The sequence below is a fragment of the Herpailurus yagouaroundi genome, unplaced genomic scaffold (genome assembly GCF_014898765.1).
Source record: "Herpailurus yagouaroundi ecotype Mexico unplaced genomic scaffold, PumYag 184, whole genome shotgun sequence".
Taxonomy (NCBI): domain Eukaryota; kingdom Metazoa; phylum Chordata; class Mammalia; order Carnivora; family Felidae; genus Herpailurus; species Herpailurus yagouaroundi.
The window spans coordinates 17,059,035-17,086,597 of record NW_024412415.1 but is presented as its reverse complement, the minus strand read 5'-3'; the positions used below and the strand labels follow the sequence as shown (position 1 = coordinate 17,086,597).

At 40.3% G+C, this 27,563-nt stretch overlaps 1 protein-coding gene and 1 long non-coding RNA gene across 2 annotated transcripts in view; one reads left to right on the top strand and one right to left on the bottom strand.

The window, feature by feature from the left end:
* Positions 1-21,650, top strand: part of CYP19A1 (cytochrome P450 family 19 subfamily A member 1) — a 40,547-nt gene extending 18,897 nt beyond the window's left edge. The window contains exons 4-9 of the mRNA XM_040492686.1: positions 6,102-6,278; positions 9,194-9,308; positions 13,608-13,722; positions 14,160-14,322; positions 17,408-17,649; positions 18,853-21,650. Coding sequence (XP_040348620.1) covers positions 6,102-6,278; positions 9,194-9,308; positions 13,608-13,722; positions 14,160-14,322; positions 17,408-17,649; positions 18,853-19,101 — 1,061 coding nt within the window. The 3' untranslated portion in view covers positions 19,102-21,650. The remainder of the gene's footprint in view (positions 1-6,101; positions 6,279-9,193; positions 9,309-13,607; positions 13,723-14,159; positions 14,323-17,407; positions 17,650-18,852) is intronic.
* LOC121041698 (uncharacterized) overlaps positions 1-27,563 on the bottom strand; it is a 126,308-nt gene that overhangs the window by 5,861 nt on the left and 92,884 nt on the right. The gene's annotated exons all lie outside the window — the stretch shown is intronic.

Sequence of the window (27,563 nt, the reverse complement as noted above, 5' to 3'; positions counted from 1 at the left end):
AATAAATAAACTTTAAAAAAAAGAATTTAGTGTGTAGGCACCTAGGTGGCTCAGTTGGTTAAGTGTCTGGAGCCTTGATCTCAGGGTTGTGAGTTCAAGACCCACATTGGGCTCCATGCTGGGCATAGAGCTTACGTTAAAAAAAAAATTTAGTAAGAATATAGTGTGTCAGTCACATGTTTGATTTAAACACAGCCAAACAATGTGCTTGCTAGATCACTGACTAACATTCCAGATGTTTTAACAGAAAACAGTTTGTGAATAAAACTTAGAGAATTGTAGAACTAGGAAGGACTGTATATGTCATCTTGTTAAGCCTCTGAATTTTATAGTTGAGAAAATACAGTCCTAGAAAGGTTGCGATTTTTGCCCAGGCAACATAGTAAGTAATAAATAAGCAGAGACCCCACCCCAAGTCTCCTTATCTAGTGATTTTCCCCTTTACTATATCTTGCTGGAAATGAAGAGGTTGGGGAATATACATGACCAGTCTTTGACATCAATATCAATGAAGATAATCATGTCCTGGAACCATTTTCAGTGATAGAATATGGGGCTAGATAGATTTTATGTCTGACCTTCCACCATCAATATTCTTCCCTCTAGCCAGCCTCTGTAGTGAACCTGGATGCCTCCCATGTGCTGCTGAGATAGGGAGAATCTATGCCTATCCCAGTTGAGCACTGATTCCCTCTACAGAGTTGTCCATCACCAAGACTCGGTACAACTCTATTGTGGACTCCACTGTATTTGTCTCCTATTGCTGCTGTAACAAATTGCCACAAACTTAATGACTTAAAACAACATATCAGTTATCTTATAGTTCTATAGATAAAAAGTTTGACATAGGTCTCAATGGACTAAAATCGAGGCATTGGCTGGGCTGTGTTTCTGGAAGCTCCAGAGGAGAACCTGTTTCTTTGTCTTTTCCAGCTTCAGAGGCCACCTGCATCCCTTGGCCTGTGGCTCCTTCCTCTGTCTTCAAAGCTAGCAACAGCAGGTTGAGTCCTTTTTATATCACATCTCCTAGACCATCCTTCTTTCATCACATCACTTTCTGATTCTAAAGGCTGCTAGAAAAGGTTCTTTGCTTTTGAGGACCCATGTAATTAGGTTGGGCCCACCCAGATAATCCACAGTAATCTCCCCATCGATTCCTCAACTCGAATCATATGGGCCAAGTCCCTTTTTCCATGTAAGGTGACATATTAATAGGTTCCAGGGATTAGCACCTGAGAAGCTTTAGGGGGCTATTACCCTGCCTATCACTTGTGTTGGGCAGTTCAATACTCTGATAACTTACAAAACTGCAGACTGGATTAATGGAAAGAGTATAGGACTCAGGATTATAAATGGTGGGTCCAAGTCCTAGCTCTGCCACTTTACTAGCTATGTGACCTTGGACAAGTCATTCAACCTCTCTGAGCTTCCGTTTCTTTCTCCACAAAAGGTGATACCACAGAATATTAATTCTAGAGTTATTGTGATGAATAAGTGAAATAATGCTGTAAGACCCTATAGAAATGTGGGGGGTTTTTGTTTGTTTTGTTGAAGTATAGTTGACATACAATATTATACTAGGTTTAGGTATATGACTTAGTGATTCAACAATTATATATGTTATGAAATGCTCCCCACGATAAGTGTAGTCACAATACAAAGATGTGACAATATTATTGACTATATTCCCTATGCTGTACATTATATCTCCATGACTTACTTATTTTATAACTGGAAGTTTGTACCTCTTCATCCCCTTCACCTATTTCACCCATCCCCACCCCCTCTCACTTCTAGCAACCACCAGTTTGTTCTCTGTATTTGGGTCTGTTACTTTTTGTTTGTCTGTTCATTTGTATTGTTCTTTATATTCCATATAAAGTGAAATCATGTGGCATTTGTCTTTTTCTCTCTGACTTACCTCATTTAGCGTAATGCCCTCTAGGTCCATCCATGTTGTTGCAAATGACAAGATTTGAAATGTAAGTTTTATTTTGCTTTGCTGTTTGGCCCAGGTGCATTAGGAATATGCGAACTAGTGTTTAGGAGCAATTAACTCTCACATACCAACATGGTTTACCTTGCCATGCAAAAATTAATAGAATTTAAATTTTTTTAACATTTATTCATTTTTTTGACGGAGACAGAGCATGAGTGGGGGAGGGGCAAAGAGAGAGGGAGACACAGAAAGCAAAGCAGGTTCCAGGCTCTGAACTGACAGCACAGAGCCTGACGTGGTGCTCGAACTCATGGACTGTGAGATCATGACCTGAGCTGAAGTCAGACGCTTAACCAACTGAACCACCTAGGTGCCCCAAAAATTAATAGAATTAAAAAAATTTTTTTAAATTTTTTTTAATGTTTATTTATTTTTGAGACAGAGAGAGACAGAGTATGAACAGGGGAGGGTCAGAGAGAGGGAGACAGAATCCGAAGCAGGCTCCAGGCTCTGAGCTGTCAGCACAGAGCCCAATGCAGGGCTCGAACTCATAAACCGTGAGATCATGACCTGAGCCAAAGTCGGATGTTTAACCAACTGAGCCACCCAGGCACCCCTAAAAATTGTTTTTAATTAACAGAATTTTCTAAACTCATCCATTTGTTTAACAAACTACCGTGTTCTCATCATTGAACTAGGTGCCCAGAATATGATGTTAGTCAATACATGGTTCATGCCCCCCAAGGAATTTATAATGAGGGGGGAGGAGCAGAGTGGCAGATCAATATATCACCAAATATCATCCTAGGTGATGTGTTATGCTAGAGTTGTGTGCACAGCACCACAGAGCACAGAAAAAATTGGTCCATTAAAGTACACTGAGGGGTCATGTGTGGCTTTTTGAGGAATGGATGCTAATGATAAGTTTTGAAAGAAGGTAAAAGCTACCTAAATTAAGAAAGTTTGATGAGGACACATTCCACAGAAGGAAAGAACAGGATACTCCAAAACAGGGAAGGGTAGATCAGCACTGTATGTCCAGGGAACTGTAAGCAGGCCCTTGTACCTGGCATAGATCCATGTAGGCATGAGGCCCAGGGGAAGGCACTGAACTGAGCTTATTCTGAAAGCTACAGTAAATCATTTAAGATTTTAAGCAGAATGACATGAACATATTTGTGTTTTACAAAAATTCCTCTGGTAGCAGAATGAACGTTTAATTGACAGGAGGCATGACTGTGAACAGTGAAAGATGTTGGGAGCTACTGTAGTGATAAAGGGTGTGCAGAAGGGAAGTCATCAGTGTAAGAGATGTTAAAAGAGTAGAATCTATAGCACTTGGAAAGCAATCAAAACAATCCTTATGACATATTTTTAGATAAGCCCTGTATATAAAAGATCAGATTGTCTAATAAAAAACATTACAAAATTCCCCAGATGAAATGCCAAAAATAGAGGCTGAATTGCTTATGAAAAGTTCACTGTTGTGTCTGACATTTTTAATAATCTGTTAGAGTCCCAAGCTCTAAAAGGATGAATCTCCTTTTAGAGTCACACTTCTCGTTAGTTTTCCTGATATAGCAGAAATTTGGGAGTAATTTTGGTATCTAAGTAGTAACATTAAGGAAGGCATTGACCCCCTGGACATATCTATGGAGAAGTAGTGAAGTGCAGCCCAGGCAATGGCCCATCCTGGAGAGATGAAGGTTGAGGGGCAAAAAATAGCCTGTGTTTCCTGAAACTGCCAAGAGAGTTGTCCATAGTGACAGAATTATGCTGATTCTTGCTCACTTTTGTTTAACCTGGGTAAGACTCAGTACTTTTTAGCACATTTAAACAATTAAAGTTTGGGCACCTGGATGGCTCAGTCGGTTGAGCATCCGACTCTTGATTTCGGCTCGGGTCATGATCTCACAGTTTGTGAGATCAAGCCCTGCATCGGGCTCTGTGCTGACAGCACGGTGCCTGCTTGGGATTCTCTCCCTTCCTTTCTCTCCGCCCCTCTCCCATTTGCACTCTCTCTCCCAAAATAAATAAATAAACATTTTAAAATACTTAAAAATAAAAATAATGTCTACATCATACCACTGACTATAAGAAGCAATGATATTACATTTTGCTTATATATTTGAAATGTGGCTTTAAGCTCTTGGATGTAGAGGCAAATCAACATCTACCTGGGAGAAAACCACAAGTGATATTTGAAGTCAACTGCTCCACACAAAGGGCTGAGTCATTCAGAAATCATTTGTCTCACTTGTGAATGTGATAATCACCCAAAGAACAACATGCTGACCTTTCATATCTGCCAAGTATTTCCTACAGTCAGAAAGTATGCTACCAACCCAACCTTCTTTTGTATTTATTTATTTTTAATTTGTTTAATGTCTATTTTTGAGAGAGAGAGACATACAGACACAGTGTGACTGGGGGAGGGAAGACACATAATGCAAAGCAGACTTCAGGCTCTGAGCTGTCAGCACAGAGCCAAATGCAGGGCCTGAACTCATAAACCATAAGATTGTGACCTGAGCCGAAGTCAGATGCTTAACTGGGCCACCCAGCCACCCCCAACCTTCTTTTTCATCCATAAGTATAAATTTTATGAATCTACAATTGCTTACCAGGCTTCCTTGCTTATTTGCAAAGTCTGCCTGCAGAAGCTTCTGTTGTGCAACTGATTTTTTTAAAATATTTTTAAATTTTATTTTAGAGACAGAGAGTACATGAGTGGGGGGAGGGGCAGAGAGAGACAGAAAGAGAGAAAGAGAGGAGGGGGAAGAATTTCAAACAGGCTCCATGCCCAGCACGGTTCTCAATCCCATGACCCTGGGTTCATGACCGGAGCTGAAATCAAGAGTAGGACACTCAGCTTACTGAGCCACCCAGGAGCCCTTGATTTTTTTTTTTTAAGAGAGAATTATGGATACAAATTTCCCCAGGATTTTTCATTGCATTTCAAGGGCTCTGACTTTAACAGCAAGTCTGAATAATAAAAGATATAAATAGGAGATACTACGCATAAAGAAAGCTTGAAGAAACTTAGAGCAAAAGAGACAAAGGGGGGCTTCAAGTGTTAAACTCTCTGAATAGATGACCTACCACCAGGATCCACTAGCTGGTAGGCAGAGCCAATTCACACCACCTGCCTTCACTCAACTATTCACCCACTCTTTCATTCACTCATTCATTCATTCATTCATTCCTCTATTTGACCAATATGATTTTAAGGCTACCATGTACTGTGTGGACTTGAAGGACAGTGCTAATAGAAGGCTGTCACTGCCCTTAAAGAAATCCCAGCCAGTGAGGAAGACTGGTGCTTAGCTGTCATGATGTTCGTTGAGTAAAACAAATCTAGAAGTCATTTGAAGAGAAATCAAAATTAAGAGAAGAACACTTTTGGTAATTTATAAGACTAGCATTGTCAACATATAAACCACAATTAACAGGAAGCACTTTAGATCAAATAGTTAAGGTCCAATTGGCATAGTTCTAGAACAGTACCCTGCCACCTGTTGAAACATAAAATAAATATCACCCTGGCCAAATCCAAACCTTCCTTAGAGGGAGATATATACAATAAATACGGAAAACCACTGATTTGTGATTAATGACCACAATACCAAATTTTTCAATTGCAATATCACAAATGATTTGCAATAACATGAAGAAAAGTTTAATTTTGAATATTTTGTTTAAAATAAGGTTTTCGTGCATCCATTCATTTTAAAAAAATTTTAATGTTTATTTATTTATTTTGAGAGAGAGAGAGAGCAAGTGGTAGAGGGGCAGAGAGACAGAGAGAGAGAGAGTCCCAAGCAGGCCACATGCCGTCAGCACAGAGCTCAACGTGGGGCTGGATCTCACAAATCATGAGATTATGACCTGAGCCAAAATCAAGAGTCAGACGTGTAACCGACTGAGCCACCCAGGTTCTCCCATACATTCTTTCATTTATTTTTAACCATGAAGGTGATGCATACTTGTAGAAAATCAGGAGAATGCAGAAAAGTATTTTAAAAAAGAACATGAAAATTTCAACCTAGTTACTGAAAAAAAATTATGTACAGTTAAACCCTGAACATAAAAGGCCAAAATATCCTGATTATGTATGCCCCCTGAGTTCATGGTGGCTCACTCTCTGATGTGTTCCCCTCAGCTCTGTCTGGCCCTGGACTCGTGCGCATGGTGACAATTTGTGTTGAATCCGTCATAACACATCTGGACAGGTTGGAGGAGGTCACCAACGAACTGGGTTACATCGATGTGTTGACCCTCATGAGGCGCATCATGCTAGACACCTCTAACATGCTCTTCCTGGGGATCCCACTGGACGGTATTTGAGAACTGACATTCTGCCTTTTATTGAACATGGAGATGAAGGGGAAAACAGACTCAAGGAAAGATATGCTGTTTTTTACATTGCTCTTATTTAAACATCTCTAAGTTTTCTTAAGATTTTTTTTTTCCTAGTGTGTGCCATGTTCATTTATAAGATAAGTTTCTGTAAGTAGGGGCCATCTCCTCTTTTGATCGCTCTTCATTGCTCTGGGAAATATGATTCTATCCATAGTCAAAACTTAACAAGTGTGACCAGTTCATTTGGTCATTAATATACCCTACCACCAATCAAACTGGTATATTTAACCATTGCCAACCATTCTTTTGGGCGTGCACGTGTGTGCACACACACACACAAATACACACATACACATACATATATACATAAATATACATACACACTCCTCCCTCGAAGCTACTAAGCATGAAAACTTTGACTCTGTCTGTAGGATGATAATGGTGCTGGAGCTGCTGCTGCTGCTGGAAATGATGAAAATAGCTACCATTAATTTAATATCTACTATAAAAAGTTGCTCTACACATAGTTTGTCATTTAGCATTTATAACAACTCTGGAAAGTTGTTTCACTCAAAAAGCTACTCTCTTCACTGTACTTCAGAAACAAATATTAAAACACATACATGGAACTCTATCACCATCAAAAATAAACATTGATCAGTTGGGCTAATTCCATTATGCTGTTGCCCAGCTTAATGTAATTTTTCCTGAATTTCTAGTATATTCATTGATTCATGCATTCATTCAAAAAATATTTGTAAATTGCCTATTTTCTGCCAGGCACTGTTCTAGGTTCTGGGGATAGAGAGGTAAACAAGACAGATAAAGTCCTCGCCTTCAAGGAGCTCACATCTCAGTGCCAATATAAACAGTAAACAAGTAAATATCTAATAATGAATCAGGAAATAATAGGAGTCTTGAAGAAGAAACAGAGCAAGGGGCTAGAAAGTGAAGAAGTAGGTACCATGGCGGAAGCATATGTGGCTATTACAGAGAGGGTTGTCCAGAAAGGCCTGTGCAGAGAGGACACCAGAACATAAGCCTAAATGTTAAGTGAGACCATGAGCCTCATCCAGATTTGAGAGAAGAACATTACAGGCATGAGAACAGGGCCAACTTAAAAAAAAATTTTTGTGTTTTTTTAAATTTATTTTTGAGAGAGAGAGACAGAGTGTGAGCGAGGGAGGGGCAGGGAGAGAGGGAGAGACAGAATGTGAAGCAGGCTATAGGCTCTGAGCTGTCAGCACAGAGCCCAACACAGGGCTTGAACTCACGAACTGTGAGACCATGACCTGAGCCAAAGTCAGCCGCTTAACCGACTGAGCCACCCAGGCGACCCCGGGGCCTACTTTTAACACTTGCCAAAACCAGCTGAGCTATAACACCTGCTGCCTACTTTGCCACATTTGGACCAGCAGATAAGCTATAAGCCTTCCTTTTCTCTTCTCCAGCTCTGCTTGCCCACGTCCCCTGCTCTTTATACTCCCTTCAAGAGTCATAGACACCTCATCTGACTGTCATTTGGATGGGAGCCCCATTCACTCTATTTTCAGTCACACCCCTTGCCTGATCCATCCCCTCCAATCCCAGCTGGCCTGTCCTACATGCATCTCTCCTAAGGTTAGGCAAGTGCATATTTTATAAGTCCCTGCTTCATAGTTCCCTATTAGCCTTGGTTCTTAGGAAGGATGAAGTAAAGGGAATTGTAAACCTAGGGATAGGTTAACCTAGGGATATGGGCTGTGATGCTAGGAACCTGCATAATCCATGCAGAGTTATGTTTGTTCCTCTTCTCCACACACCACCCTTGTTAAACTCTCAATTTGCCTGAGGGAGCCAGTACAACAAAGAGGAAGGAACATTGCTCTGAGGTCATATAGAACTGGGCTCCAGCGTAAGGACCTGCCTATCACACTGGATGTATGGTTTTAGGCAAGCTTCCTAGTTTCTATGAACTGCAGTTTCTTCATCTGAAAAAGTGATGACACCCCCCGCCCCCAAACAAGATTGTAAGGATTAAATGAGGTCTCTTTTTTAAAACACTTTGCATGGTGACTGGTATTTAGCGGTTGAAAATAAATCTCTATCCCCTTCTTTTTTGTACAATTTGAAAAAGCAGAGGTTTTCTTTCCCCTAGCATTCAATGTAATTAAAGGACATTCATTAAAAGCTGACTATGGGGGCACCTGGGTGGCTCGGTTGAGCATCCCAGTTTGGCTCAGGTCATGATCTCATGGTTGGTGGGTTCGAGCCCCATGTCAGGCTCTGTGCTGACAGCTCAGAGCCTGGAGCCTACTTTGGCTTCTGTGTTTCCCTCTCTCTCTCTGCCTCTCCCCCACTCATGCGCTGTCTCTCTCTCTCTCTCTCTTTCTCTCTCTCTCTCAAAAATAAATAAACATTAAAAAAAAGCTGACTATGCATGAGGCTCAGGGCAAGACATTAGAGATACCAAGATGAATTCTATACTCTGGACCAAAATGTAAACAGGAAAGTGGCATGGCTTTTTGCACTCCCAGGTGCCAGAATTGAGGCCAATGACAGCCATATCTACTCGTGCCCCTCTTATTTCCCATTGTCCAAAAACACAGGAAGGAGTTGGACACTCAGTCAAAGAAGGGCATGTGACATTCTAGGTTAGGTCTCTAACACGAACTTGAAAAGTGGCACATCTCTACTTAATTTTGTTAATTTAGATGCCAAACAGAATAAATTAATGTTTATTTGACTAGTGGCCTTCACATGGCTGAAACACCAATGAAAGTGGGGACCTTGCCTAGCTTAGAACCCCAGGCTGATAAAAGACTCTATACAAGGGATCTTCTCTTCTCAAAATACCCTCCTTGGGCTCACATTTTTGCTCAACTACTCTGCTCTTTTGTTTTGTTTTTCCAGAAAGTGCCATTGTGGTTAAAATCCAGGGTTATTTTGATGCGTGGCAAGCTCTCCTTCTCAAACCAGACATCTTCTTTAAGATTTCTTGGCTATACAGAAAATATGAAAAGTCTGTGTAAGTAACACAAGTTTGGAAAACTTATCAGTGAGTTTGGATTGATTTGGGGTTGTGTCCTTGCTATTGTTGGCCTCTTCAGCTAGCTGTCTTCTCTTCAGAGCCCACAAGGGAGCTGTGGATTAAGTTGCTGATGAAACACTTCTTACAGCAATTTGGCTGTGTATGGCCAGACCAAAGAGTAAGAGAAGCCTTTGGCCCAGGCAGCTTTTCAGCAAGGGGGCCAAGTGGGTGGTCTGGGAGCCCCATCTCTGGAAGTAGGACACCACAGTGTATTTTGAGTTGATGAGAAGGGTTGGCTGAACCTACCATTATTCTCTGTCAAAATTCCCTTTGCATATCTGGAAAAAGGAAACACAAGATCATTTTATAGTCGTGTTACTTCTGAACAAATTTAACAGAATTCAACTTGTAGGAATTGATCGTAGTCTCAAAAGAATTTTTTCACAATGACTATAATGAACTTCAATGAAATGTGTGATTTTCTTTTTTTAGTTATATATATTATATCTTTGGGGGATCCTGAAATGGTCATTAAATGGCTTTGCTTTGGTTATAGACTAGGCTAGCTCAAAACTGGACGAGTGCCCAATGGCCTATAGGCCAATCAGTAGGTTTTTAGAGTGTAAGTAGCCAGCCACTAAACACTGCCCTCTCTCACCACCAGTGAAAAGCCCATGGGATCTAGAGGCAGACACACCTGGTTTGTATCCTGTCTCTACTACTTAGTAACTAAACGGCCTTGGGAAGTTATTTAAAGTAAAATATTACCTACCTTCCAGGGTAGGGATATAGGTTAATGAGATCCTATATGTAGGGCAATTAACACAGAGGATGGCACATAGAAGGCACTAAATATGTTCCCCTTCCTTTTGTTCAGATCTTCCCCCACATGTCTCTAACCATCCTAAATTCTCCATCTCTAAAAGTTCCCAATCTTGTTTGAAGCCCCAACTTTATCCTGTTTGTGTATTTAAATTTAATAACAATGTTAGGGAGGAAGCCAACTTGATGTTGCTTTATATAGTTTCATGTGGTTGATGAGTATTAGGTGGGTGATTTAGATGCTTGGGTCTTTATACATTTCATTTAGTTTCCACCAGAGCTTCTTGTGACTAGAATCAATGAGATAATGGATTCACCTCTTCACTATGGTCAAAGTTGCCAGTGGTCTGAAGAGTCTCTTTTCATAGTTCCTGGTCATTAGTTTAGCTTTGGTTTTGGCCAGCAAGCCATAGAAATATATTGCATGAAATTGTATAATGGTTTCTCATAGTTTTCTACAGAAATTAGCTCAGCAACATTCCCTCTTTATGTAATATTTGCCAATGGTTAGTGTATTCATCTATATATCCTATGTCCTGGAGCAGTAAAGACCTAGAGAAATCTTTTAATCTTCTCCCCCATCCATGTCCATTACAATAATGCCAGTGCTTTTTTTAAATTGAGGTATAATTGACATATAACATTATATTACTTTCAGGTATACAACACAAAGACTCAATATTTGTATATGTTGTGAAATAATCACCATTATATCTAGTTACAAAATTTTTTTCTTGTGATAAAAACTTTTAAGATCTATTCTCTTAGCAACTTTCAAATATGCAATACAGTATTTTTAACTATAGTCACCATGTTGTACATTACATCTCCATGACTTATTTATTTTATAACTAGAACTTTGTACCTTTTCACCCCCTTCATCCATTTTGCCCACCTTTATCCCTCACCTCTGGTAGCCACCAATTTCTTCTCTGTATCTAAGAACTATGGGTTTTTTTTTGTTTTAAGATTCCACATATAGATGAATTTATTATTCTCTTATTATTTCCTTTAGCATGCTTTATGTCACTCCCCTTCTTTGCCTCTTTTTCCACAGAAATGAATTAGATTATATAATATTTGTCTTTCTCTGTCATGCCAATACTTTTTAGAAATATACTGATGGAAAGGATTCTAGGACATCTACTCCCATCCCTATTTATTCAAGTTTATATTTCTGCTTATCTTAATTACAGAAGTATTGTTTTCTACTTCTTATTCTGGCAAGTTTAAGGCTTTTTAACCACAGAATATCTTAAGTAGGTGCTGTGGCCTGGACTGATAAACTAGCCACCCTTGTTTTGGCACAAAATATTCTCAGAGTGCCAAACCACAGACTCACAGATATATTCTTTTAATATATGCTTGTAAGTCAGAGATTCCCTATTCCCTGAAAACTGTCACTGAACACAATTCTCCTAATTTTTAAGGGTATATAAATTCATATGCCTACATTTATGTAAAAGCTGGTCAGCTTTTAACCTGAATAAGAAGGATCCCAAAGGGTATTCACAGGCCCATGATTCTGGCCCCGGGTGGAGGCATATGTTCAGAAGTGGATGCAGTTCCATCAAGGAATTCTCTATGAATTCATAGTCTAAGGGCATTTCAACAACTCCCAGAATATTTGGGGGCCACTGCTCACGTAGGAATGCTATGAGCATTTATAGCTCACCAACTAAGTGAATATCTGGCTCTAGTCTGTAAGAGTTGCTCAAAAAATATTGCTGAATAAATGGATTAGTAGATGAATGAATAAATGAATGTGAATATATCCTTGGTGTATATCTGGAGGTATGTGTGTATCTATAGGCACACTTACAGAGATACACAATAGATGGCATCCTCATTTAGAATGACACAATTACTCTACTAGCCTGAAGAATACCTCTTCAAATGTTTAAACACCTTCTTTGAGATGCCCAAAAAAAGCTTTAAAAATGGGAGGGATCTTAAAGAATCTTCCTTTACTTTTGCTGCTGAGCTGGAGTAAACACACAGCTATTTATGTCAGCATCATCAACAGGGTGTACAGGTGACCATGTCAACAAGAATTTGAAAGAAAGATTTATTGTATATTTAATCTAAGGCAGAATACCATTCCCTGAGGTTGGGGAACAATACACTTACACATGGACACATACACTTCAAGACAAAGGTCAGAATAACAGTATTTAGATCTTAAGATGGACTTATTGTTCATTGAGTCTGAGCTCTTCACTTTAAAAGAGATATAAGAGAGGGGCGCCTGGGTGGCGCAGTCGGTTAAGCGTCCGACTTCAGCCAGGTCACGATCTCGCGGTCCGTGAGTTCGAGCCCCGCGTCGGGCTCTGGGCTGATGGCTCAGAGCCTGGAGCCTGTTTCCGATTCTGTGTCTCCCTCTCTCTCTGCCCCTCCCCCGTTCATGCTCTGTCTCTCTCTGTCCCAAAAATAAATAAAAAACGTTGAAAATAAATTAAAAAAAAAGAGATATAAGAGGAAAAAATAAATAAATAAAAAAATAAAAGAGATATAAGAGGGGTGCCTGGGTGGCTCAGTTGGTTGGCTGTCTGACTTCAGCTCAGATCATGATCTCACAGTTCGTGGGTTTGAGCCCCATGTTGGGCTCTGTGCTGACAGCTCAGAGCCTGCAGCCTGCTTGGCATCCTGTGTCTCCCTCTCTCTCTGCCCCTCCCCTGCTCATACTCTGTCTCTCTCTCTCTCAAAAATAAACATTAAAAAAAATTTTAGTAAAAAAAAAAATAAAAGAGATTTAAGAGACTTAAAAGTAGGTTCCATAAAAAAAGAAGAATCCAGACTAGAAGCTGGCCCTCTCTTTCCAAAGTGCTCTTTCCTCTACCACACTGTCAAAATGCATGTACTATACATGCTTATGCAGCTAGTCAGTCAGAAAGCATTTACTTCATGTTTACTATGTGACAGAAACTGGAAAGTTTGAGAAGAAATATCAAGAATAATACTTGATCACCTGTGTTTTCTTGCTAGAACAGAAAGTCTCAAACTCGGTAGTTCCCAGGGCTGGGCAAATAGAAGTGGGCCGGGTGGATACAAGTCAACTTTCACAGGAAGTGAAAGTACCTGTAGCCAAACTGGAGAGGGCATGCCCTTACTAAAGACATTCACTTTTTCAGTTTTGGTTTTCAATTTAAACACTGCATCGGCCAAGTCAAGGATCAGAAAACATGATTGGATTGACCATTTTGGTACCAGCTTTTAACATTTAACTAGAGGTTACAGCCTTAATTTTGCTACCAGTACCTAGACATCTTAGCTAAATTTGGTTCTTTAACATGAAGTATAATGAATATGCAATTTAAGGATATTTATGAAGAATTAAGTTTAAATTCAGTTATTAGTGCTAATGGCTTCAACTTAAGCAGATAATTTTATTTAAACAAATGGCAAGTGAATCTGTTTTCCTAGATGTCTTAACCGAGTACAAATAGATTATATTTTCTTTTTTTTTTTCTTTAGCAAGGATTTGAAAGATGCCATGGAAATTCTAATAGAAGAGAAAAGACACAGAATTTCCACAGCAGAGAAACTGGAAGACTGTATGGATTTTGCCACTGAGTTGATTTTTGCTGAGGTACTGACCCAGACACCATAATTCCCACGTAACATATGTGTATGACTGTTTGTGTATAGGCTGTGTAAAGATTCCCTCTTGTAATTGTTGCATACTTATGCTTTTAAGTATTTGCTCTAATACTTCTATAATGATAACCCAAACAATCCACTCATTCAACATTCCGGTAAGACTGACCTTTAAGACTGAAACTACATGTGTGCACAATACAAAATATGAAAATGGGGGAGCCCAAAGACAGCAAACACACAGATAATTGGTTAAATTTTTAACCTTTGGCTGAAGATTTTTACGAAAAATGCCCATAGTCAATTACAGAGACATAATATTTATGACTTCATTTTGTTGATGTTTTTTGATCCTAACTGTATCTTCCCCTCCTTTTTTGAAGCTTTGATTCACTTTTCCAATTTTTTCCCCTTCTTCCAATTGTTCAGAAACGTGGTGACCTGACAAAAGAGAATGTGAACCAATGCATACTGGAAATGCTGATCGCAGCACCAGACACCATGTCTGTCTCTGTGTTTTTTATGCTTTTTCTTATTGCAAAGCACCCTAAGGTTGAAGAGGCAATAATGAAGGAAATACAGACTGTCATTGGTAAGAACTGGTCAAATAATAAAAGAGCTTAGAAAATAATTCCTTCTAAATGTCAGCTTTTTATGTCCTAAGTGTCAGATTTCAAACAAAATATTATAATCCACCCAAAGAACAATAAAAGTAGCCATTTTGCCACACTTTGATTATGCCAGATAGGTTGAAAAGGTTTTCTGTGTGTTTTTTTCATTATAAAAATAATGCATTCTCATTGAAAAAATTTAAATAACAGATATAGAAAAGCAGAAAGTGACATTTCCTGATCCCTCCCACTCTCCTCCCCAGCCTCATTTGCATTCCCTAGGGAAACCACTGTTAATACTTTACTGTGTGTTCTTCAAGGTCTTTCTTAACCTGCACATAAACACATTTGTATGGTTGTATTTGTCTGCTTAATGATACATGGTATCTGCTTAAAGAGCAAATACAATGTTCTGCCTACCTTATCAGTGGCAAAAGGCTTTTGCGAGTTCACCCAGGGAAACGGCTGTCATCTATAGCAGTGTTTCTGGGTTTCAAGCAGTCTGTCCACAAATGAACTTACAATCAGTGGCAGAAGGACAAGGAAAGGATGACAGCAAAGGCAGGAGACTGATCAGCTTCCCTCTCCCCCGAAATCCAGTGATGTTGGACCCTTCCTCTCCCTGCTCTCTCCTCCTCCACCAGGTCCCTGCTCAGCTCTTCCCTACACTAGTCTTCCCTGCTCTGCTTTTGCTTGAGCATCATTCTGCTCATTGATCCTGACACCACCACCCTTCCACAGAAACAGTGTCACATTTGAAAGAAGTCAGAATTGCTTTCTGGGGAAAAAACAGAATTCCTGGGGCACCTATGTGGCTCAGTTGGTTAAGCCTCCAACTCTTGATTCTGGTTCAGGTCATGATCTTGCAGTTTGTGGAATTGAACCCCACAATGCAGAGTCTGCTTGGGATTCTCTCTCTCCCTCTCTCGGCCCTCCCCCCTCAAACAAACAAACAAGCAAACAGACAAACAAACAAACAACAACAGAATTCCTTGTTTGGAATGTCCTTTGCATGGATGATCTTTTAAAGAACACATTTCTGACATATGTAAAGAAGTATCAGTAATGACACTTTTCTCTCTTGACCTTAAGCGATTCCTGTGAAGCAACTTATTTGGTTGTAGAGAGGCACCATCTTTTTAAAGCCATTTGAGTGCTGCTTGAAATAGTTGACAGTAAGGGGAAATTTCATAAAGGGTTAAATTTGTGAAATAAGGGGTCTACAGATGCATTGTAGTAGGTGGGAAATTGCCTGGGAAGATAGGTAACAGGAAGCCAGAATAACATCCAAGCTCCAAATTCCGGAATGGTTTCTCACATGCCCCCTGTCAGGTTATGGGTTCTGGGTCAGGTGAAGTGGCACAACAGTGAATAAGCTACAGCTTTCCTACACTTGTGGGGCTCACAGGCTGGCAGGAGAAAGAGAACTTAACAAGCAAGCCCAGTGGACTAAAGAGAGAGCCATAGAATGATGGAGTTCAGGCGACAAGGGGCAAATTGCTCTTGAAACCATGAGCCTTTAATTCAACTTCCTTGAGATGTGAAAAGTGCTTGTGCCTCATGATGTCCCCCTGACGCTTCAACAAACCTCAGCAAAGATGGGAAACAGCTGAACCATTTGTACATGTGTTCGTGTTCCCTCTAGACATACTCACATAGTAATTACTTCCTAGGGAATGCCTTTGGTTACCTTCTCTGTCATCTTCCTTCTACTTCTCCACCCCAGATAAATGTACCCCATTAGACCCTACAAAGAGCCAGAGGCAAGGGGCAGGGCAGTTAGAGTTCTCTGACCAAAAGAGACCTTTCCTGAATGGTGTAGCTGTATAGGACAGAGAGCTGCCTCAGGACCCTGGGCTGATTTTGATTCTGTAAAAGTGGTAACCCATGTGAGGACACTCTGAAGCTTTGCCAGTTTGGGGAGTAATCTAAGCCTCTCTGACCAGTGTCAGGCCAGTCTGAAACAGTGGGAGTATCTGTCAATCCCCAGCACAGCCAGAGCTCAGCTGAGGCACCTATTTTGCTGTGGCAGGGAGAAGTGTTCTGTACCACAATAGATTGTTCCTGATCAGATGGGAAGAGGAACTATCAGTTTTGTGTTCCAGGCAGATGACTGCACAGGTAACCAGAGGAGAAAATGTCATTGAAACTGATTAAATTCACCACCTCACTTTGACTAGAGAAGGAGTGAATGTCCCCTAGAATTTAGAGTAGGAGACAAAATTTGAGGACCTCAGAGGCCAGGCAGACAAATGTTTGAAGCAGACTGTGTAGGTCTACCTAAAACTGAAGGTAAGGGCACCTGGGTGGCTCAGTGGGTTAGGCATCCAACTCGATATCAGCTCAGGTCATGATCTCATGGTTGTGGAATGGAGCCCTGCATTGGGGCTGACAGCTCAGAGCCTCTCCTCTCTCTCTGTCCCTCCCCCAACTGTACGCTCTGAAAATAAATAAAAATTTTAAAATACTGCAGGTATATACCCCTCTAAAGGTTTATTGGCCACTCAAGTTCAGTCTGTCATTGCCATGTGGGGATATGAGACCAGTATAACCAGGTTTCCTGATTTTTCTAGAAATCCAGGCTTTTCTATGAAATCTCCTAGGTTTTATAGTAATTGGCCTCAAATATGAATTTTTATAAAGTACTCTGTGAACCAAACATGACATATTTGGCCCAAGCCATTTTTGCTGATTTGCATTAGAATTATGGAAAGAAATGGGGCATGTGGGTGGTTCAGTCAGTTAAGCATCCAACTTCTGCTTAGGTCATGATCTCACGGTTCATGAGTTCGAGCCCCACGTTGGGCTCTGGGCTGACAGCTCGGAACCTGGAGCCCGCTTCAGATTCTGTGTCTCCCTCACTCCCTGACCTTCCCCTGCTCATGCTCTGTCTCTTTATCTCTCTGAAAAATAAATAAACATTTAAAAAATTATTTGAAAAAGAATTATGGAAAGAAATTTTTTTCAACCAGGAGCAAACTATTCTGTGGAAACTATGGGAGTTTAAATGCCCAACACATATTGAAACTATCATTAACTCCTTGTCCTGTTTATCTGCTCTCACAGGTGAAAGAGAAATAAGGATTGATGATATGCAAAAATTAAAAGTGGTGGAAAACTTTATCTATGAAAGCATGCGGTACCAGCCTGTTGTGAACTTGGTCATGCGCAAAGCCTTACAGGATGATGTCATAGATGGCTATCCGGTGAAAAAGGGGACTAACATTATCCTGAATATCGGAAGAATGCATAGACTTGAGTTTTTCCCCAAGCCCAATGAATTTACTCTTGAAAACTTTGCAAAGAATGTAAGAACTCTTCCTTAAAACTGAGTGTGCCACTCCTAAAAATGTCAATCGTTAAATCCTTTCTGGTTCTGTTTGTACCCTGTACATTTCACCCTATTTACTGTTCCCCTGTATTGCCTCACCAGAAGCACACGTTTCCCCTACCTTAGAACATGCCTACCATATTCATCCTTAAGCCAAAGATGCTGGGTCACCAGTTCTGAGAAGTATCCACATGTAGCCACACAATGGGTCAAAACTTGAAAAATCCAGGCCCTTAATTTGGCTACAATGAAGCAAATTTTGTTTAACCCAAACAACCTTGTCCATTTCAACCTGTCCCTTTGTAATTACGCAGATTCAGCTCTCGCACCAACTAAGCAAAGGAAAGCCACTTGTGCCTCAGTTGGAAATTGAATGAGACTAAAAGATTTAGCTTTTGCAGTCTGCCTTTGGTTCACCAAATGGCCCCATGAACAGTAGTTTCCATTCTAAATAGAACTCAGTAATTAGAAGAGCTTCACCTTTCACTGAAGGAAACTGTAGATTCTGCTTCTATTATGTCCAGTTTTAGGCAATGATGTTTATTAATCTAAATTATCCAGATATTTCCCTCACTGCCCTCTTTTTCCATTTGCATATGATGTAGAAATGTGATCTTAATTAATCCAGTTTTCTAGGTCATTCTGTTTCTATGTGAACAACTCATGCTATGTTGACAATTGGTCAACAAAAACTCATTAAGCATATACTAAATGCCAGGTACTATGTAAGTACAGATGTGAACAAGACAGACAGACGTGATCTCCATTAATTTTTTGCATAACTAAAAATATTTAGGTGCTTGGCACTAATAGGCCAGGAGTCAACATCTTTGCACAAAAACAATCTTTGTCTTGGTGACATGCAGAAGAGTAGTAAAGCTGTGACCATCCCTCAGAGATAGTTGAGTATGCTAACACTGGCTGTAATAAGATTGTGCGTAATTGCTTTACCCCAGGACATTAACATAAAGAGCAAAAGTGGGGACTGTCCAAGGCTGGGTGTATGTCACAGAGGGTGAATCACATTGGATGGAGAAAAGAGCTTACTTGAGTTACAGTCACTCAACGTTTAGACCCTGAAATAGCATTCTGACTGATTAGTGTTTTCAGGGTGAATCAAATAGAGACTGCATAACTCTAGCCTTTAATACTCTGGCTAACTGTCTGATCATTTTCATAGGTTCCTTACAGGTATTTTCAGCCATTTGGTTTTGGGCCCCGTAGCTGTGCAGGAAAGTACATCGCCATGGTGATGCTGAAAGTCATCCTGGTTACACTTCTGAGACGATTCCACGTGCAGACTTTGCAAGGAGAGTGTATTGAAAATATGCAGAAAAAACATGGCTTGTCCTTACACCCAGATGAGACTGGCAACTTGCTGGAAATGGTTTTTACCCCAAGACATTCAGAAAAGTGCCTCAAACACTAAAGAAGGTTGATCAGTACCTACTCTGGAGCATTTCTCATCAGTAGTTCACATGGAAATCGCCCGTCTTTACCAGGTAGTATCATCCTCAGAGTGGACATTTGGTGGCCTGTGCCATTTTATAGGCATACCTCATATGGGCTGTCAGCAAGCCAGGAAACATTGGTTGTCTGTTCTTGGCCAAACCATAGAACCAGACTTCCAAAGAAAATAGAGGCCAACAGTTTGCAGGGGAAATGGTCAATTCCACAAAACAGGCTTTGAAAAAGATAGGCCATGAGCAAAACTTATGTCCTCCTTCCCACAAAATCTCCACTGCCCTGCCCCAAGAACATTTTAATGTCTGGGGCGGAAGCACTCAAGTCCATTAGAAAGACCAGGCTGGTGTCTGGGTATTTAGGGCCAAACATACCTGCTAATGTGAATAAAAGTGTTTTGATTTAGTTTTTAGTGGTAGGGTCTACAACATTCATATTCTTTGGAGAAATGCTTACAAATTCAGCATTTGACTTTTCCTATGAATTATTCAATTAATTCTTGATTATCCACAGGTGACTTGTCTGTGGCAAAAGTTAAATAGGAGACTCTCCTTTCCCAGTCTCCCAGTTCATGCCTCAGCCAATTACCTCCACTACAATAGATATCAATTTGGGTGATACAAAGTAATTTAGTAATAGCCTAAGTAAAATATAATTAGGACCACCCATCTGTTATAGGGGGGAAAAATCACACAATGCATTTCAAATTCAAATAAAAATTATTTTCTTCATGTTTGCATCCTTGCTTAGCTCCACTAGTGTTAACCAAGAGATACCTTTAAATAATGGCATCTATTAACTCTTATAACAGCCCCCAGTGATTTGAGGCAGGAAAAGTCCTCTATATCTACATCTAATTCTCCAACCCAGTGGGCTCAAACCCATTCCATCCTCTTTCTCCCTCAACAGTCTCCCCTTCTCTTTCTTTCCATGATCCCAAAGTCAATAGCAACAGATAGTGGAGAATATGGTCAGGGTAGAACCCCTGCAATCATCTTTTATCCTACCTCGGATTTAATAGTTATCTTAGAGATTTAACAGCTATTGAGTTTATTGAATCATTATACATAGCCATGGATAAAATGCACACCTTATAATTGGCTCTTTAAAGAGAATCAAGTAGATCAGTTAATTTTCCAAATACCACTTTACTTGTGTTATATAGCCAATATGATTCTATCTGCTGAATGCCATTTAAAAATTAAAAATCATTTGCAAAAATTAAGCTCATTACCATTGAGTCAACCACCATCTCCACATTTGAATATTCTGTTCCTCCTGTTTGGCAATAAAATAACAACTGAGTATAAAATGAGAGTGTAAGCTCCTTGAGAGCAGCTCTTTTCTTTCTCTTATAATCCATCCCAATCCCCCATTCTGACTCCCCAGAAGGAAGGATAGCACTGAATACACACTCTTGCTCATAGAACCCCTAACTGACACCGGAATCCAACTAAAGAGAAGGCAGGTATTCTCAGATTTCAAGGATAGGTAATAGTAAAGAGGAAAATATTTGAACTTGGAATTATTTGGATCCATATGGCCTCAACATACACATAAATATGCCTATGTACTTGAATATATCCACAGTTGGGTCTGGACAATCATCCAAATAGTTCAGTCCCCTGAAATAACAGCCAGGATTTTAGATTTTAATGTATCTAAGTTAATTCTCTTGATGACTGTTAACACATACTTTGCCTCTGGCTGGAGCTTCACAGTAGAGGAAAACACTTCAGATTAGTGTACTTCACCCATCCAGTTCCCTTGGAACATCTATTGCATTTTGTATGTATATATGTATCCAAGGCCTATGTTTACATGATCAAAGTCAAACGGAGGGTTTATATAGTTGTATAGCAATATTGTGGATACAAAAATATTCTGGGGAAAAACTAGGGGTGGGCGTGGGGGCAGGGGAAGAATAGGAAGAGGGCAAATGCTGGTTTGAATGATCTAAGCAAACTCTTTCAGAATCAAATTATCTGGGTAATCATTCAAATTTTCTCTCTGCTTAGCCTGTACCGACAAATCCCATATGTTTGTACAGGCTTGGCCTAAAGTATTTGGAATACCGTTGATTTTTCATTAGGCTTATCAACATATATTTGAAAATCCTGTTTTCTCTTCAGAATTTTGCCTCATTGTCCTGTACTTGTTACTCTTGAATGTGCCGTGGATTCTGTTTTTACTAGTTTTCAAAGAACTGGAGTATATAAATTGTCAGTGAAATGCATGCATTATAAGGGCTCTATTATTGTAAAATTGTGAGGACAATTGTGCCCTCCCATCCTCAGGTGTACTGGACACCCCCCTCGGCCTTTATTGACATCCCACTTTTTCCTACTCCAAGTGGAAAACAATCACATACAGAAAGCCCCACATTCGAGAAATGTCAGTCGGAAGTTGTCACTTTTATTTCTAAACATCACCTTTTGCCTGTCATGGTGCTAATATTCTAGTAAGTGTGTGGCCTTTGCCCACTAAAAAGAATACTAGCTGGAACCTCCTCAATCTCCTGTATCAGCTGGGCTTTGTGACTGAATCTCTCACCCATATTTGCAGAAGGATTTGCTAAGTTAAATTTTGTCAAAGTAATAAGTGGAATGGAATTTGTGGTACTTTCAGTTGGACTTAGCTCAAAAAAAGCAAAGTCAGGGCTGAACTCTCCAGGGCTCAACAGATAGGGCATAGCTGAGTGAACTCCCTCATTTCCTTTCTGCAGCTTTTAACAGATGTTGGCCCATGTCTGGAGAGCCAACGGCCATACCCTATTTCCATCAGGCCAATCAAACAAACAGAATGCATTTACACAAGTCAACCTGGTCAACGAGTCCAGCCCATTAGGGATACTTGGCCCCTTTCTGTTCTCCCAAGAAATTATTTTAAAGCATAAAACAAATGGGAATTATCACAAGACTATAATTATAAAAAATATTATAAGAATAACCTTGAGGGACGCCTGGGTAGCTCAGTTGGTGAAATATCCAATTATTGATTTCAGCTTAGGTCAATGATCTCCCAGTTTGTGGGATCAAGCCCCATGTTGGGCTCTGCACTGAGAGCATGGAGCCTACTTGGGATTCTCTCTCTCCCTCTCTCTGCCCTTCCCCTGCTCACACTCTCTCTCTCTCTAAAATAAAATTAAAAAAAATACTTTAAAAAAAGAATAAGCTTGAATCTACTCTAATCATAACCAAAAGCAAATGTTTCACAAACTTCAGTATTTTTATTTACAGTAGCCCCCCTTTATCCATAGCTTCACTTCTGCAGTTTCAGTGACCCATGGTCAATGGCAGTCAGGAAGAAGATGATCCTCCTGACTTACTGTCAGAAAGTCAATAGTAGCCTAATACTAGGTCACAATGCCTGCGTCAATTCACCTCAATCCATCTCACCATGTAGGCATTTTATCATTTTACATCAACATAGTGCAGTTGTGAGTGCAGTACAGGGTGAGTTCAGGGTGAATGCAGTACAAGAAGATATTTTGAGGGAGGCGGGAAGAGACCACATTCACAAACCTTCTATTACAGTCTATTGTTATAATTGTTATATTTTATTATTAGCTATAGTTTTAATCTCTTACTGTGTTTAATTTTTAAATTAAACTTTATCATAGGAATGTCTGTACAGGAAGAAAACCGTATGTATAGGGTTTTGGTACAATCCATGGTTTCAGGTATCCCCTGTGGGTCTTAGAACATATTCCTCATGAAAGAGGTGGACTACTGTATTAGTAAAATATTTCCTGCAATGAAGATCTTAAGTTACAAGACATGCAAATTGAGCCTATGACCCAGGTGATTTTTCTTAGGTTCCTTTCAGCTCTGTGACTTATTTATAAGGAGTATTTACAAGGAATCTTGACTCACCCTTTTTGTAAATGTATAGTTGGAGCAAGCTGTTCAATCTCACCATACCTCAGTTTTCTCATCAATCCAATGGGGATAATAATTACTTCATAAAGTTGCCATGAGGATTACAAGGGAAGATTCATGTGAAGCTCTTGGCATAGTGTCTGGTACAGGGCAACCTCTCACTATGCATAGGCATAATAATGATGATGCTCAGTAGTTAGGCTGACTCATGACATTCTCAAACCTTTTCTCATCCAGTAGAGATGGCAGAAGATGTGCCAGATGCTTCCACATCCATTATCTCATTGTAAGCTTCATGACAACTCTCACATTATTATGATTGCCCCAGTAAGCCCCACATTGTATCCATGAAAACAGAGAGTCAGGGAGTATGGGAGACTTGCTCTCAAGTCCACCACTCCTTCCAAAGCCCCTGGCCCCTTCATCAAGCTGCTTCTTTGCAACGGGACTCATTGCTGGAAGGCTGAAGAGGCCAGTCCTGGTTTCTCAGCTCTTCCACCTTGTGATGACAGGTAAACCCCTTTCAAGACTTGTTCAATTCTTGCCTCCTTACCCACAGAATTTGAAGCAGGAAATATCTCAGCTTCTTCATCCATAAAATCGGATGATTCTGCCTTACCCACCCCCCACACAGGTATGTTTGGAGGATCTTTCTCAAAAAAGTAATGCTATAAAAATTCACTTAGTATAAGGTGCGGGATCTAACGTGTGGATGCCAACATCTGCCTTAACAGAAAATTATCAGTCCCTAGACTAGTCCCTAACCACTAGGAACACTTCTAGTGTTGCACAATTTCAATTCATTTCAGATGTGGTACTATAGGAAAAAATAAGAGAGTGGAAGACAAAATAGTAACTTACTATAAATACACCATGGGCAAACCAGACCTAATGATGGCCATAAAATCACCTCTATTTTGGCCAAATTCAAAAATGCTAAGAAACTCATTATGATGAACAGCTGTTAAGCAATTTCTTCATTTGGCAAATATTCCTGATATGAATGAAATATTCAGCCACTCTCTCATTATTTCCAAGTAGCCAGGGGTTGGCATGGAGGAGACACAATCAGACACAGGGCACAGAGGCAGCCTCTTCCAGCCTCTTCCAAGCCTTAAGCTTGAATGGATAAGTAGCTGAGCACATCGCCCTTTTGCCTCCTTCCCATTCCAGTTAATTGTGAAAGTGTGTTGATTTTTCAGACCAAGAAAACAATAATGACTGCATTTACTTTCTTATTCTATTAAGCCCTTTATCATTCCACTTAATTCTCCCAACAATATTATGAGGCAGGTATTACTCCCATTTTCAGATAAATTCCCCCACCTATCCACTTATATTCCCTTGCTACCTGCTTGCCAGAATTTCTCACTCACACCCACACATACCTCAACACACATGGTCAGTGTCTTAGATTCTCTTGTCAAAACCTGCTCTCAAAAAATTTTTTTATGTCTGCTTTTATCTAATCTGCTTTTTAAAAAGATTTTATTTTTAAGTAATCACCACACCCAATGTGAGACTTGAACTCACAACCCCAAGATCAAGAGTCACATACTCTACTACCTGAGCCAACCAGGCACCCCTCTAATCTGCTTTTTAAATCTACCTAAGTTATAAATGGTAAAGCAAAGCTAAGGCTTGAAAGATTATCCTCCATTCCAACATAGGTTTTTGTCCACAGGATTTCCCAAAAGAATTACAGACATCAGCAAGATGGGCTTATGGAAGGAGAGGAGGGAAAAGAAGGTAGAACCTTTGAGAACCCCTTAAAAATGACAGCACCTACTTCACCCACACATGAAGCTGGTCTCACCTAAACAGTGGTATCTAGGTTGTAAGGGGTCCTGAATCAGAATGTCTAGAGGAGCCAGGCAGGTAACATAAATCACATGATTGGGCTAGCTTTAAGTAGAGCTTGTGTAAGAAAAGGGGAATGGGTCCCCTAAAGGTATTCAAGTTCAATGTTCTTAAAACACAGTGCCAGTCAGACCAGTCATCCTTGAGCTGGATCAGGCCCATTGTTTAAGGCCTGTAACATCAATCCTTTTCACATCCATCATTTTATTAGCACTCCCTATCCACCCAGCCATCCAGTGAGGAAGACAAGAAGTCTCCACTTCATTGATCAGGAAACTGAAGCACAGGGAGGTCAAGTGGCTTGTCCAATGTCACACAGTAAGGGCCACATCTAGGATCCCCGCCAGGAATCCCAGCTTCAAGTCTAGGAGCTGTTTGAAGTCACCCAGCCCAATGCCCCTTCATAGCTGGGCATCTCCTAAAGATTATCTCAGTGTCCTCTCGCTGATCTGAACCTTGGTGGACCATCTGTAAACACAGATTACACCAGAGGAAGTCTATAGTCATTTCCAATGCTTTCCTTCCAAGTTGCTTGTTTGCTTCATAAACAACACCATTTCGCCTTTATGTCTAAGCTCTAATAAACTGAGCATATTGGTCACTGAAGGGATGATCTGGGCATCCACTGCACATCAACTGCAGAGTACAAGCCCCAAAACACTAATAAGTCTAAATGCTGCCCTAACTACTGCCGCCAGGCCATGGGATATTCATGGAACACATTTCACTCACAGTCACTTTATGCCCTACTGGAACTCACAGGCAAACCAATACATTTACTGAAACAAATAGTTTTTTCCTGAGTGGCCTTGGTTTCATACTCAAACTAATGGATCACTAAGATCAACAGTCCCTCCCTTCCCTCCTAAAATTAATGCTCTATCTGGCATCCCCCTACCACCCTCCCCAAAGGCAGCTTGCTGCTTTTACTGCTTGTATAGCTCTAGGAAAAAACAAAAACATGCAAGAGAAATGAACTCTCACTTTGGAAAAATCTCTGCCCGCGGTAATGCAGGAGTGCCTGACACATCTTTGTGTGTGGTCCTTCAGGCAAGTGTGAAGAGCAAAGAGATGTTATAAATCATTAAGATGCCACAACTAACAAGTGCTTCTTCCAAGTGCTGACCATGTCCAGCTTATATCATTTAAACCTCACAACAATCATACAAGAGATTATTCCCCATTTTGCAAATGATAAAGTTGATTCTCGAAGAGTAACTTGCCCACACTCTCTTACCTAGAAATTTGAACCCTCTGACTTATCCCAAAATCTATGATTGTTTCCTGTGTGCTACATCTACTAAAAGTGGGATTTTATCCTTTGTAAAATCAAATATAGTAAGTTTTCATTGGTATAAGTATTAACATGGGGGGATGGGGTGGCAGAAAATGAGGTCTTGAGAATACTGATGAATTTTTGCCCTTATCTGAGCCCTGGCCAGCCATGTTACCATGGGGATAATTCCAAAAACAACGAGGGGGGGACTTGTCCTGTCTCTCCAACCACCAGTCAATAGTGGGTCAAACCAGTTATATTAATTTGGCTCTATTAAGGAATCAAAGTAAATTGATAGATATATTTTTTCTAGCCATCCATATTTTCTTCATCTTAGTGCCTGGCACACAGCATGAACTATGTTTTCAGATGACACACTTCCTGCTAGGCACCCTCTGCAGCCTTTATGAGCATGTTCCCTGTAAGACCACTCGGTTTAGAAGCATTTAACGAGAGCAGATCAAGAAAAAGCTCTTGGGATAACCTGCTTTTTACTCAGCTTTAGGAAGATGTACACTCAATGCTGATGCCTTCCCAAAGCTCCTAGTTATTTATGACACAAACTCAGATAATTTAAAAGTGGCCATAAAGGCAATCAAAGAAGCTTCCCTCTTTTAATCATACACACACAAAAAGAAAGAAAATAAGTTAATCTACCACCTCTTTCAAAAGCTCTTGCAATGATAGATTATGGAAATAAAAGTGACTTAAGTTCATTTGTATGAAACATTTGCATCTCTTCTTGTTAGGAATTAATCATATCTCAAGGTTTCAGGAGAAATTCATTATACGATTTTCACTATTTTCATAGATTTCATGGAATGTGGAGCAGACACAATCCACCACCTATAAACCTTGAAGGCTTAGAGGTTTACAAACTTTACCTAAGTAAGGCCTCACAGCTCCTAGGCAGCAAGATGAGGAAGATGCTCAGATTCCCGATTTTCAGTCCAGTGCATGCTTACTAAACTCTCGTTTTCCTTTCCAGCAGGCTCAGGGTACTCTCTGCCTAGCATGGAGGGCTGTTCATTGCCTCTGTGGTGGTACCCAAGGATGAGGTCTAAATTTCATTCAGCCTTAGAGGCCACTCCCAGTGCAGGGGACTGCCTGACCTCTGCTCCCAGCCTGGCCCCAGCCCTGCCTTCCTAATGCATAAAGCAAGACTATGCCTCAGACTAGCTGTGCACAGCAATGGCAGAAATACCTCTTTCCCCTTAATGAATGCAGCTGACTGCTTCAATGCTTTATTCCACCAAGGTCTGGATGTGGGCCAGCCTCAGTCTACTTGGCCCATATTCAAATTGCTTTTCTTTTCACCATGAATTATGGTTCTATTCATTATGGGGGAAATTGGGGAAAATGTATTGGCACATGAGGTTTTCAAGTCATCCTGCATTTCTAAGGGTCTGG